The sequence below is a fragment of the Xenopus laevis genome, chromosome 2L (assembly GCF_017654675.1).
Source record: "Xenopus laevis strain J_2021 chromosome 2L, Xenopus_laevis_v10.1, whole genome shotgun sequence".
Lineage (NCBI taxonomy): Eukaryota > Metazoa > Chordata > Amphibia > Anura > Pipidae > Xenopus > Xenopus laevis.
Genome location: NC_054373.1, coordinates 68,478,030 through 68,491,364, shown reverse-complemented (window position 1 = coordinate 68,491,364; position 13,335 = coordinate 68,478,030). Strand labels below are relative to the sequence as shown.

Sequence of the window (13,335 nt, the reverse complement as noted above, 5' to 3'; positions counted from 1 at the left end):
ATGCAGCCTTTTCAACAGGAGCTCAGTCTCTTCCTCTTCAATAACTTGAGGCGGACTATAGCATACTCCTATAATTAATTTGCTGGACTCTTTTCAATCTGTAAAAAGCTCCATTCCGCCTCCTTATTTTCCACCATCACTTCTTCCTTTATATCGGCTTTTAGACATACTCTTCTCTATTTCCCCTGTCCCTCCAAAACAAAGTATAGCCTCCAATATTTACTGCCCAGTCTTTTCAGCCATGTTTCAACAATACAAATTAAATCATATTTCTCCTGCAGCTTTGCCATTTTACTGTCAGGCTTTTTGCATTTGTAAACATTTAATACAGACACCAGCTTGCACATTTTGTAAATACTCCCTGCACCCTTTCCCCCATGCCTCGCTAGCGACGTAACTACGCAAATTCACTAACTAGCGCAGTGTACTGAACGCTACCTTTTACGCTAGACTTCCTTCGCCACCTCAGACCTGGCGAAGCGCAATAGAGTAGATAGGGATTGTTTGAAAAAAAGTCAAAATTTTTTCTAAGTCCCAAAAAACGCTGGCGTGTTTTCTACATTATGGGTGATAGGCTGAAAAAGATCGAAAAATTTTTTGGGGCTCCCCTCCTTCCCCCCTACATTTCCTGACTCATGGCAACTTACCTAGACAGTGGACACATGTGTAGGGCAAAATAAAATTTTTATTTGCTGATTTGAAGGTTTTCTAGGCATTTGTAGTGCTGATACGTATTCCTCCATTGAAATTTGAATTTTGCGCCGTATGCAAATTAGCCTTCGCTAGCGTAACTTCACTTTACATAGCGAATCAACGCTATCGCAACTTCGCAACCTTACGCTACCCCTGAGTGCAACTTCGTATTTTAGTGAATTTGCGGAGCGCTGGCGAAACTACGCCTGGCGAAGTGCGGCGAAGCGCGACGAAGTTGCGCCTGGCGAAACTACGAATGTTAGTGAATTTGTCCCATGTCTCTCTGCAAGGTTTTTGTAATTGATGATCCGGGACTGGTCTTACTGGGAACCCGCAAGAGTAGGGTGGGGCGGATTCCCAAATCCGTAGGCCAGGTTTTCAATAGGCCCTAGGCCTATTTAGTACACCTGATGCTGAGCTGCAGTGCTGAATGTGTGTGAGACAAACTGAAAGCATTTATTTTGTGTTAGCCAGGAGGCTGGATATTTCTGTTTTTTGGTTACCTTCCCTCTGCGAGGGGAAATTTCTGCAGCCGCTGGAAAATAAACGCGGGCAGGAAGCCGATCCTGGTGTGTGAAGTCGCCTCATGTGCAGCCTACCAGCGAGTGAACCCCCACAATAGCCAGAAACAAATGAAATGCTTAACGTCCCATAACACATTCATAAATTATTACACGTTTGCAGGTAGATACCTTTAAGCATATGCACTTTATTTTATATATAAAAAGTCACTGTGTTTTATCCCATTAGCCATCCCCTGTAAATGAAAAAATAGAGAAGGAAAGGTGAGAGATAAAAGCAAGAGAAGCTGGCATAAATTACCCTTTCTTAAATTATATGCAAACACAGAATCATTGTTGTGCTTGAAGCTTCTTAATAAATGACTTACATTGACTTGGGCAATTTTTCATATACTTTGCCTGAACCCAATGTTCATAATAATAAAGACTTATGACATTTGGTGAGCTGTATTTCTTGCATCCCTTCAAAGAAAGATAAATGATGATGGTTTCATCATGAATAAATACAAGCGTGAAGATGACAATAAGATCTCATTGACTCTGAAGAGGATGCTGCTTTATAGAGTGATGAGAATATTGTGGCGTCAAGCAGATCAGATAAAACCAATATCAACATAATAATATGCTTGCTATAAAGATTCTTAATCACTGAGCCAAACTTTGTCACAAATTGCATCAAGTTAATAGCACTTACAGCATCACTAATATGGTAGCAACAAGCAACTCTTTTTTTTCGTAATTTTAATCAGGATTAACATTGAATATTATGTGTTAATAGTAATACAACATATTTTTTTTTATTGTAAAGAAAACTATGAATAAGTAGGGCTCTTACACACGGGCGTTTTTGGCTGCGTTTGATGTGCGTTTGAGACGCAGGTCTGAGCGCATCTGAGCGCATTCGCTAATTGATTCTATTATTTTCTACCTGGTTGTACTCATGTGCGCTCAGAGTTGCATTTTACTCCATTTGCGCTTCATTGCGTTTTTTGAGACGCAGCATGTTGCATTTCTTTGCGCTTGACGCGCGTTTAGAACACCGTATAAGTCTATGGAACCGCAAATAAGCGCCGAAACTTGCGTTTTGAAGCATTTGTTTCAACCTTTTTGATGCGTTTATTCGAGTGTAATCCGGAAGTACTAAAAACAGGAAGTGGCGCAGGAGTAAATGTAGAACCAGTTTCAACAAGGCTCGTTTTGGTTTGGAGCTTATTTGCTGCGCAGTGAGTTGTTGTTGCATTGTGTGCAGAGATTCAAGTGGCATTGTCGTGTTCTTCTGCCATCCTAGGGAATTTGGGTATGTTATAGCAAGATGCATGTATTGTGTGTTTGAATGTTGTGCCATTTGTGTTCTTTTATTTTGAGTGTTCATTTGTATTGTTTGTTTGACCAGGTAATTTTCTGCAAAGTGTATTTTGGACTATGTGCTAAAATGGGCCTTGAAGAATTAATACATGCAGTAGAAAAGCATCCAGAGGTCTACGACTCCAGCTTATCAAGTTATCATGATCGCTATAAACGCAAGCTAGCATGGCTAGATATATGTAAGGATGTATTTATGGATTGGGAGAGCTTGACTGAAACTCAGCAAAAATTAAAAGGTAATGATTATTTAACAAACAAATGCATACTTGTTTTTATTGTAGATGTACTGTATATGGTTTCTGTGCATGTTTTTATGCTATGTATGTATGTAAATGATTGTGCCTCTCTCTATGTGTTTGCATGTGTCAATATCTGTGTGTGTATGTTGTGTGTGTTTGGGTGTAATGTTGTTTATTATTTCAGAAAAAGAAATTCAGACTCGTTGGCGGTCTATACGTGATCGATTCCGAAAAGATTTTCAAGCTTCAAACAGTACAAAAAGTGGATCGTCACCACAGAGTTTGAAAACTCATCCATATTTTAAGGAACTGATGTTTTTACAGAAGACAGTAGAAGTGAGAGAGTAAGTATTTTTTTGGCCTTTAATACATTTTGTTGACAACATCTTTATTACAAATATTGTCCATTGAACTTTAGAACTTCAACTAACCTTGAGGAAAATTCTTCAGAGATGTGCGCTGTTGGTGGGTTAGATGAGGAAGAGGAAACTGAATACTCACTACCTTCCCCGTTAGATATTGAAAGGTCTGAACCAGAAAATTCTGCAAAGAAGGCAAATCCTCCAAAAAAAATTCTTTCACCTAAAAATGCTGGTTGTCGCAAAAAGAGTAAATCTGATTCTGCTGACGAATCATTTCAAGATGTGCTGAGTATTTTAAATAATTTACAGAACGAATTACATGAACATCAGAAAGCTAAAGCTATACAATGTGATGATGATGAAGCAACTTGCTTTGCTAAAAGCTTGATTGTTCACATTAGGCAGGTTCCTGAAAACAAGCTGTTACAGATGAAAGTTGCAGTCCTTAATTGTATAGATACTTTTATTAAGAGTTCTGTTAATCCAGAATATAGACCAAAAGAGTATTCTACACTTCCTCCAGTTGCAGGGCCTCAAATATACTCGAACACATATGATTACAGTGTACCATACCAGATGTGTACAGAACAACCTTCATTTTCCAAGTTTCATAGTGTGATAATGCCAAACTATACTAAAAACACATTGCAAACAAACATTCAGTCATCAACCTATCCAACTTACCATCCTCAAGTAAATGTTTTGCAAAACTCTAACCCTCATCCTTACACACAACAGTTAACCAACAGGCAGTATCAAGCACAAACCTCTCACCATTCCTTTGAAAACAACACACAGCCACCACTCCTGAAGCACAATATACCAATGCATGTCATTCCACTGCAATCACAAGTAGATAAATTGCAAACAAACCCACCGAATTTGTCAGTGCAGCATCAGGCAACTTCCTTTACAAAACAACCTTTCAGGACATATTAATGCAAACCCTTTAAATGAGAATCAAACAACAGAGTCATTCCTAAATGTTAACACAAACACTGCTAATTTAAGCAGACCACCATCTGCAGAGAATGTTTCTTCTTGTCAGGAGACAGACTATAATGCTAATTCGGTGTGTAAGAAATATTCATTTCTGCGTGATCTTGGAGTTGATGTTGTTGAGTAATACATATAATTTGTAAATGTGAACTGTAATGTTTAGATTTATGTGCAATATTGAAAGTTTTTGGTTCAAGACATTCACATATACTACTCTTCAATGTTTTTGCTAGAAAGTGTGTAAATTTCAACAATACTTTATATGATACATTCTTTTAAATGTGTTATATTTTTGATTTCAACAATGGCATAAGTAGCATTATGATATCCAAATCTTCCAGGATACAAAGCACTGCTCGCAGACCCTACCCTTGTGTAATGAACGCCTGGTGAATAGGCGATAGAGGGATCGGCACCCTCTAAAACAGATTCGAAGAAGAATTCACAGGCACTCCGAGGCAAATGCAAGCAGGGACAAGCCTTCCGGGTCTATTAGCAGAAAACAACAAGGTTTTGCCCATAAAACACCTTTGTCAAGCATGCTTGACAAAGGTGTTTTATCGCCGAAAACGTTGCTGTTTTCTGCTAGTAAACACGCAAGGGTTGTCCCTGCTTGCATTTGCCTCGGAGTGCCTGTGAATTCTTCTTTAATTCCAAATCTTTCAGCCACTAACAACTGTACTGTCAGTGTCATTCACTTATGGTTGCATCTCTTTATGCATAATTTATGCTTTGTGTTGTACCTTATGTTTGTGCTGGACTGTTATGAGCTGCCTGGCAGACAATTTATGTTGTAGGCAAAGGGTGCAAATAAAGTTTTTTTTTACTAGTGTGAAATAGTGAAGCTAAGTCACACATGAATAGAGGATAGACACACACACATTGATGGAGTAAGTATAGTGGGGATAAATGTTTGTTTTGGGTTGTAAATGGCTGTTTTTGAAGGCATTGTAATCAAGTGTCTATTTGTTTTATATAAAGGTCATATACCTTTACATTTGTTACATAATAGTTAGAGGGGAGGTTCACATTCGCAATTATTCCTTGCACACATATTAGTAATTTTGATAATATACATTCGTCAACAATAATTCTGTGACAGAGTTAAGTAAGGCCAAATAGGTGACTATACCACACTTAAATCTGCTTAGCCTGTGTCTTTCAGAAGGGTTCTGCGATAGCGCTACTCTGTCCTCCCCCCTCCCTTCAGTGTTGATTGTGTCATCAGTACTGTGTACTATGGGTGCTTCAAGTGCTTTGTGCGCACACTCCTCCGCCTACGAAATGTATAACCAAATAAACAGCCTGTGGTGACAATACTTTTCTTTATTGTTTAACTAAAATGTGAATAAACATTCTTGTTTTACAGCATTTATTGTCTTGACTGGTTTTTGTATTGTTAAACCAAAACAACATACAGAATATTAAGAAATTACAGAATACAGATGAAATATAAACACACAATAAAGATCATGTCTGTGTGTTAACAAAACGACAATTATTGTAACTCATGTGTACAGCTTAGGAACATGTTTTTTACATTTTGTGGTATTGCCAATGTACTTCACCTTCGGGAGAAAGAAAAAAATCTGCAAAATGATCTCGTATCTGAAGGGCATGTATAGTAGAGCGAGTAGCATGGCAATGAACATCAGTCAAATTATGACACATATCATCAAAACTAAAATATCTGTCTTTTAATCTTAGAAAATTATGTAGCACACAGCATGCTTTAATGACCATATCCACATGTTTCACATCCAGCTGCATAGAGGTATGTAAAATGCGCCATTTATTGGCTAAAATTCCAAAAGCACACTCTACCATTCTGCGTGCTCTACTCAGCCTATAGTTATATACCCGTTTGCGAATATCAAGCCCTCTCTGTGGGTATGGTTTTAAGATATTTTGAGAACTTGCAAAAGCTTCATCAGCAACTAAAACATGTGGTAATGCAATTTGACCTCCAGGTAAACACTTTGGATTTGGAAATTTCATTCTGCCACTTGTGATGTGGCGGCCCATAACAGAATTTTTAAAAATACGGGAATCACCTGTGCTGCCATATGCACCAACATCAATTGCAATGAACTTATAATTGCTGTCAACTAATGCTAATAAAACAATGGAAAAGTATTTTTTATAATTAAAAAACTTTGATCCACTTCTTGGTGGCTTGCGTATACGGATGTGTTTCCCATCTAGTGCTCCAAGACAGTTGGGAAACTGAGTGGTTCTGTAGAAGTTCTCTGTAATACCCTCCCACATTTGTGTGTTGGGTTCAGGCATAACTTGCTCTTTCAAACACAACCATATTGCCTTGCATGTTTCATGGACGATCGAACAAACTATCATCTTACCAAGCAAAAAATGAAAATGTAAGGAGGACAGTGATTCCCCTGTAGCAAGAAATCTAAAAAAAAAAGATAGGTTGGAATAAAATTAATAGATATATTAATAGACATATATTGTTCAATAATTTGGTGCAGCCTTACATACTATTTAATATGATGTAGACAATTATATTGTCACATAAATTTCAATGAAATTTAATTTGTAAAGGATATCTTTTGAAGCATTTATCTTTTAACAATGATCTGTTACTTTCCTGCAAAATATCCTCTTATGAGGCCTTTTTGGTTAATCAATTCTAATATTATTCAGTTCATATAGATGGAAAAACAAAATCTGAGAAGGTCTTCAGTACAAAGTAAGCGGTTTCAAATATAAAGGTTGATGTTACATGTCAGGAAAAATAATTTCTTCTTGCCTCAAGGTCACAAGCAGCCTCTCCTCTGGAGGAATGCATCTTCTCATATTTGTATTACGCTTTTGTAAACTAGGGCGCAGGATTTGTAGAAGCTCATCAAAATCAATAATAGACATACGAGTAAACTCCAAAAATTTAGGTGGATATTTTCTTAGCTCATGAAATAAAGTATGAAAATGACCCTTAGAAAATCTCTGGGAGATTAAAGGATGGACCCACATTCTCGCCTTCCTTGGGACAATCCTCTTCTTCCTAAAACAAAGAAAAAATAAGCATGTTGCTTGGAGAAAACAATTCAATATGTCATATAAATCCATAGTTTATAGAGCAAACTGAATCTGAGGGTCAAAAGTCACAGGAAATAGAAAGTTGAGGTCATGGAATTTTATACATTCAACAAACGCACATGCGTTTACAGAAAGAGGAGACAACACAAAACGCATATAAAACGCATATAACTGCGTCTAAAAAAACGCAGATAAACGCAAATGGAAATTTGAACACACTCAACATGCGTTTGAAAAACGCATAAGTAAACGCCCGTGTGTAAGTAGATACTTTTTAGCATTGTCTTTAATTTAAAACTCAGCAAAGTTGATCAAATAACATAATGTATTTTATTATAATCTAGTTTATACAAATGTTAAAGTATAAACAATGCCCCTTGACTCAAAGTAGCATACGATATTTGCATGAAGTTACATCTGTTAATATATAACAGCTGTAAGCATCAAATGTAATTCAAAATTTGACAAGTGTACAAAGTTAATCTTATTCATTTAGTTACCAGTGCTGTCCAACTTCTGTGGTACCGAGGGCCAGAATTTTTCCCACCATACCCATTTTACCACAAGAACTTTTAAGACCATATCCACATTATGGTGGTAGCACACCAAAAACCAAATGGCTGGTGTTTACTGCAGGGATATTACTCATATGCACACATTTAAAAAATACCTTTAAATCCATATCCCTCCTTCTAATAGGGATATAATATTGTGATCAGAAAGGGGAAATGGTGAGTTAGTAAAATTGGTGGTAGAACAGAGTCTGGTAAATATGAGATCTAGAGCATTACCATTGGAGTGAGAGGGGGAGTCCGAGCACAAAGATAAGCCTAGGGAGGAGGTGAGTGATAGAAGTTTAGAGACAGAAGGGTTGTTAATGGGTATATTAAAGTCACCTAATATGATGGATGGGATGTTAGATGAAAGAAAGTAAGGAAGCCATGCAGCAAAGTTGTCCAGAAATTGTGCAGTTGGTCCTGGTGGTCAATATATGACAGCAATGCAGAGTGAAAAAGGAGAAAAGAGCCTAATGCAGTGAGCCTCAAATGAGGAGAATGATAGGGAAGGAACAGGTGGAAGAACTTTAAAAGTACAGCGGGGAGAGAGAAGCAAACCTACCCCACCTCAAGGTCTGTTACCAGGCCTGGGAGTTTGAGTAAGGTGTAGGCCCCCATGGGACAGGGCAACAGGTGAGGCAGTGTCGGTAGGAGAAGTAAAGCGATGAGTTTATTGCAAACAGATCTGGCATTCCAGAGAGCACAGGAAAGATTAACTGGGCTTTTGGGTATAGGAATAAGAGTTCTGTACTGTTGGAATTTTCACCAAAGAGGAGGAGCTCATGGCCGTGATATAACTGGGATGGGGTAAGGGCCAGGGTTTGGGGAAATGTCCCTAACTGCCAGCAATATAAAGGAAAGATAGACATCCTGCTCTCACTAAGTTCATAGGGGTATATTTATCAAAGAGTGAAGTTAATAGTGAAGTTCCACCACTAGAGTGGGTTTTTTAAAAGCGTATTTATGAAAGGGTGAACTTTCACTTTCACCCATTGATAAATAGCCTTTCAAAATCCCATAGAAATGAATTGTGAGCTGCGGAATTTCACTCTAGTGGCGGAACTTCACTCTTTGATAAATTTACCCCGTAGTTTGTATGAAAAAGAGGAGTTTCCTGGAATAGCTAAACAGAGTACTTAAAAACTTCATGTGTGGAGAGGGAAGGAGAGGAAAGTAGAGAGGCTGAGATTTGTATAGAACTGGGACTTGATGGGGGAGGTGGTGCAAAATGTTTTATGAAGCATGACAGTGAAAGGAGGAGAAATACTGCATAAAGCATTTTGGAGTAAGAAGTAACAAACTAGCAGGTACAAACAGATCTGTTTTCTTCTTATCCCAGATGGTTCACTGTTGATTGCAGGGGAATCCAGTTCCTTTTGCCTTGTCAATGCCTTGTCGAACTGCCTTGTATAACTGCCCCTGACACTAGTGCCATCCCCTATGCTGGGCCTAAATGTAAATGTAGCTGATTGGAAAAAAATAAATAAAAAAAAACAGAGCCTAGTTGACTATTTAATCAATTAATCAGCTATCAAAGGGCAGAACTTTACAGACACCAGAACCAAGTTTGGGGCTATAAAAATATCTCTTGTTCACTGAGGAGTGGACACAGATGTGTGTTTGAGATATTTATCAGAAGCACTAAAGTAGAGTAGGCCTAACAGACAAAAGTTATTGGGGTTAACAGATACAAGTAGGGATATAAGCAGAATTACCAGAATAAGGAGTTGCAATAGATAAATAGCAGTATATGGATATAGCAGTATATGGCAGGGCCGGAATTAGGGGTAGGCAGAGTAGGCACGTGCCTTGGGTGCAAAGCTGGGGGGGCGCCAGGCACGTACCTCCTCTGTCACCTACCCCAAGTTCCCTTCTCTGCCCGACTCTCTGGTTATTATCGCATCTTTGCGAAATCCAGTCTGATTTATAACATCCTTATCCCTATTTGCATATACATGGGATTATGCACCAAACCATATCAGGCTTTGCACCTGCTTAGTGGCATGACACCAAATAATGAAGCAAAATCTGGCCTATGAATGGGTAACTTTAAAATAGAGGCTTATAGGGAGTAAAGTAGGCTGGGATGACACAAGCATGATTTTATTGATATGGTGTCAGTGTGCAACACATGTGGAGTTATTGTGGCACGATATATAATGTACCCCTACTATAAAGTATGATGAAAAATTAGAAGTTACCAGTGACTTCCATGACTTCCAGTGACTTCCATGACCATATAAAGGCTCAATGCTTTTTTTTTTTTAAGGCATTTGTAAATAACCTTTTATATCTTACATCATGTACAGGACTGAAGCTTCACTTTTTTTTATGGGTCTTAGGCTTATTTTTTCAATCCCCATCTCATGGTGGCCATGCATACACCCCTGATTGCAAAATATATCTTCCCTGTGCCAATATACTAGCCATAGAAGAGAGAACAATTGCAGCACCTCTTATTTGCAAAATGTGAAAATTTATTTCAATTGGTCATAAACCAGCAGGCAACGTTTCGGGCCTGGTCTTGCCCTTTCTCAAGACCAGGCCCGAAACGTTGCCTGTTGGTTACTGACCAATTGAAATAAATTTTCACATTTTTCAAATAAGAGGTGCTGCAGTTTTTCTCTCTTCTGCTGTATATTTCGCCCATGGCAAGGGTCTGTACACTGCTCTGCACTCTGACCGAAAGGGAATTTTGTGAGGTGGTTGAAGCACACACATCAATATACTAGCCATAAACTGAGAATGACTTAGTTATTTACAATCACTGAGCACAGAGGCTAAACAATAATAATCATTTGCATGATTGTTTATTCAGGATCAATGATAACTCATTTGTAGTAACCCTTCACATCTTCGTTTTTTCTGGGAGGATTGCAGTGGAGATTTTGGAGATGGCTCATTACATTACAATTCTTTACCTGAATTGACATGTACAAACATTTCTTACAGAGACATTACATATTGCTAGACAAGTAATTGTAAAATAAAATATGTATTTAAATATGCTCCTACTACCCAGTTTAGGAAGAGATTAACAGTGACATTTCCCTACACTTTTGGTCACATATGGTACCCAGCAGAGCCCCCTCTCACCACTTGCGATGGCTAATGTGCCCATGGAGTTTAGTATATGCTACCTGGAGGTAGAGAGACTCAGTGCGGGCCCACTTAAAAACAGTATTTCTATGTTTTCTGACAACATCCTCCTACATCTTGCTAAAAACCATAAAGCACTTGCCAATGCCCGATGGATGATAAACACAAACTTCCCTTTTTTGAATTATGGCTAAATTTGTCTATAGCAACACTAAAGCTATGAAGTGGGTTAACTTAAATGCCTATAAATACACATGGACCCTGCCATATTTAAAGGCTTAAGTATTGACCCACTTCAATTAGAAGTAAAAATGAATGCCTAGGAGGCTGTCTTCCATTCCCACTCTCTGTGGAGGCAGCAAAACCCACTGACACAGAGAGAATAGCTTGGCTGCTAAAGAACGTGCAATGTGCGTTCTTGGTAGCCTGAGCATTTGCCTGCCAGCACGTACGCCATACGTGATTGGCAGGCAAAGGGTTAAAAATAAAAAAATCACAAGGATCAACATTTCAGTGTAAATGTTATATTCAGAGGGTTGTTCCGTAGTGTAGGTTTAAATGGTGTGGTGGTCATGTAAATTGTGCAGTGTAAGGCAGATAGAGATTGCAACTGCAGTAGTGATGTTGAAGGCTGAATCTGCTCTCCAATCTCTCTGTCTTGTTCCCCGTAGGGTTCCCACCTGTCCAGTTTTGACCCGGACTGCCCGTTTTTTTGAAGGGCTGTCCACATCAAAACTGCCTGCCCAGTTTTCCAAATTAGGAATTACGGTTCCCTAAAATTGACACGAAGTTAAGCCAATCGCCAATCACTATGTCATAGCCCCACCCCCTGACATGACAACCCGCCCGATACATCACATCCTGCCCTGTTGCGTCACGGCCCATCTCCCACTACATCACAGTCCACCCCGCCCAGAGTTAGTTGGGAGGAAAGCTGGCAACCCTAGTTCCAAGTCCCACAACAGATGTGGCAGTGCATTTGCCCAGCCACCTTTAATGACATGATAGAAGGGGCAGATACAGCGTGGGTATACAAATTGGTGCAGCAAGCTTGGCCAGGTGTGGATTGGGGTAAGGGCGGAATTAGGGGTAGGCGGAAGAGGCATGTACCTAGGGTGCAACGGAGGGGGGCGCTAGGCACATACTTCTTCTATCGTCTACCCCCTGGTGTAGACCCTTGTTTCTACCACAGCCGCTTATTACTGTTGCTTGTCTATGTGCACTCCCGCTCCCTGCAAGGTGTCACAGAGTGTGCACTTTCTACGTCTCACACATGCAGGGGAGGGGGGAGCTGGGCTATACTATGGCATTCATTATCCAAAAACCTGTTACCCAGAAAGACCCCAAATAATTAGACCATCTCATATTGAGTCTATTTTCATCAATCATCAGCAGTTATCATAACTTATGTACATAAATATACTTTTCTATTAGGGATTCACCGAATCCACTATTTGGGACTCAACAAATCCCCAAATGCTTCATGAAAGATTCAGACGAATACCGAACCGAATCCTAATTGGCATGTGCAAATTAGGGACGGGAAGGGGAAAGGTGGAAAAAAAATGTTAAAAACATTTGTACCTTGTTCTGTGACAAAAAGTTATGTGATTTCCCGTCCCTAATTTGCATATCCCATCCAGATTATAAATATGTCATCTATATAGCGGAGGTATGTCAAAGGCTTGGTGTTGCAGGTGGAGAGGTAGTGCTCTTCTAGTTTTGCCATGAACAATTTGGGGTCACTACAACTGTTCTGACACCTCCACACAACAGGAACCCCACCAAAAATGGAAAATACCCCATGATTGTAGATCAATACATTCATAGAGCCACCAGGATTCCCAGAGGTCACCTTCTACAGTATAAACAAAAACCTGAAATAAATTGTGTTCCCCTAGTGGTCACATACAATCCACAACTAAGGACCCTTAGAAAAACAGCCAGAGATCTACAAGGTACACTTCATATGAACGAGAGGCTCAAAAGCATATTCCCAGAGCCACCACTCCTAGCATTCAGACAGCCTCCCAACCATAAGTCACTAATAACAAGAAGTGCCTTATTGCACCCCACCAAAAATGCAACATACCCCTGTGGCAAAAAACAATGCAAAACCTGACCACTCATCCTGACTTCAGACAAATTACCAATTCTAGACACATTAGAGGAATACAGCATCCATGGTCACTACAACTGTTCTTCTTCCAATGTGGTATACTTAATACAATGCACTAAATGCAAAACAGGGGGACTGTATATAGGAGAGACGGGGCAAAGTCTGAGAAAGAGAAATACACACCACCGATTCACTGTAACCAATAAAAAACTGGATACACCAATAGGAAATTATTTCAATGCTCCTCATCATTCCATAAACGATTTAAGAATTTGGGTTCTTAAGGGCAATTTTAAGACAGATAATGATAGAAAAGTGTTGGAA

The 13,335-nt window shown here is 39.2% G+C and overlaps 1 protein-coding gene across 1 annotated transcript; it reads left to right on the top strand.

Annotated features, from left to right (window-relative positions):
- Positions 1 to 1,688: 1,688 nt before the first annotated feature.
- Positions 1,689 to 4,656, top strand: LOC121399958. Its single transcript, XM_041581997.1, has 3 exons — positions 1,689 to 2,815; positions 3,003 to 3,162; positions 3,237 to 4,656. The coding sequence occupies exons 1-3, from the start codon at positions 2,548 to 2,550 to the stop codon at positions 4,117 to 4,119; spliced, it is 1,311 nt and encodes a 436-aa protein (XP_041437931.1). The 5' UTR covers positions 1,689 to 2,547; the 3' UTR covers positions 4,120 to 4,656.
- Positions 4,657 to 13,335: the final 8,679 nt, after the last annotated feature.

Excerpts from the sequence above, each read along its gene's own strand:
- LOC121399958 (XM_041581997.1), top strand. The coding sequence starts at position 2,548 with ATGTTGTGCCATTTGTGTTCTTTTATTTTGAGTGTTCATTTGTATTGT. Across the intron at positions 2,816-3,002 it reads AACTCAGCAAAAATTAAAAG|AAAAAGAAATTCAGACTCGT; the intron begins GTAATGATTATT and ends TTATTATTTCAG. Across the intron at positions 3,163-3,236 it reads AAGACAGTAGAAGTGAGAGA|AACTTCAACTAACCTTGAGG; the intron begins GTAAGTATTTTT and ends ATTGAACTTTAG.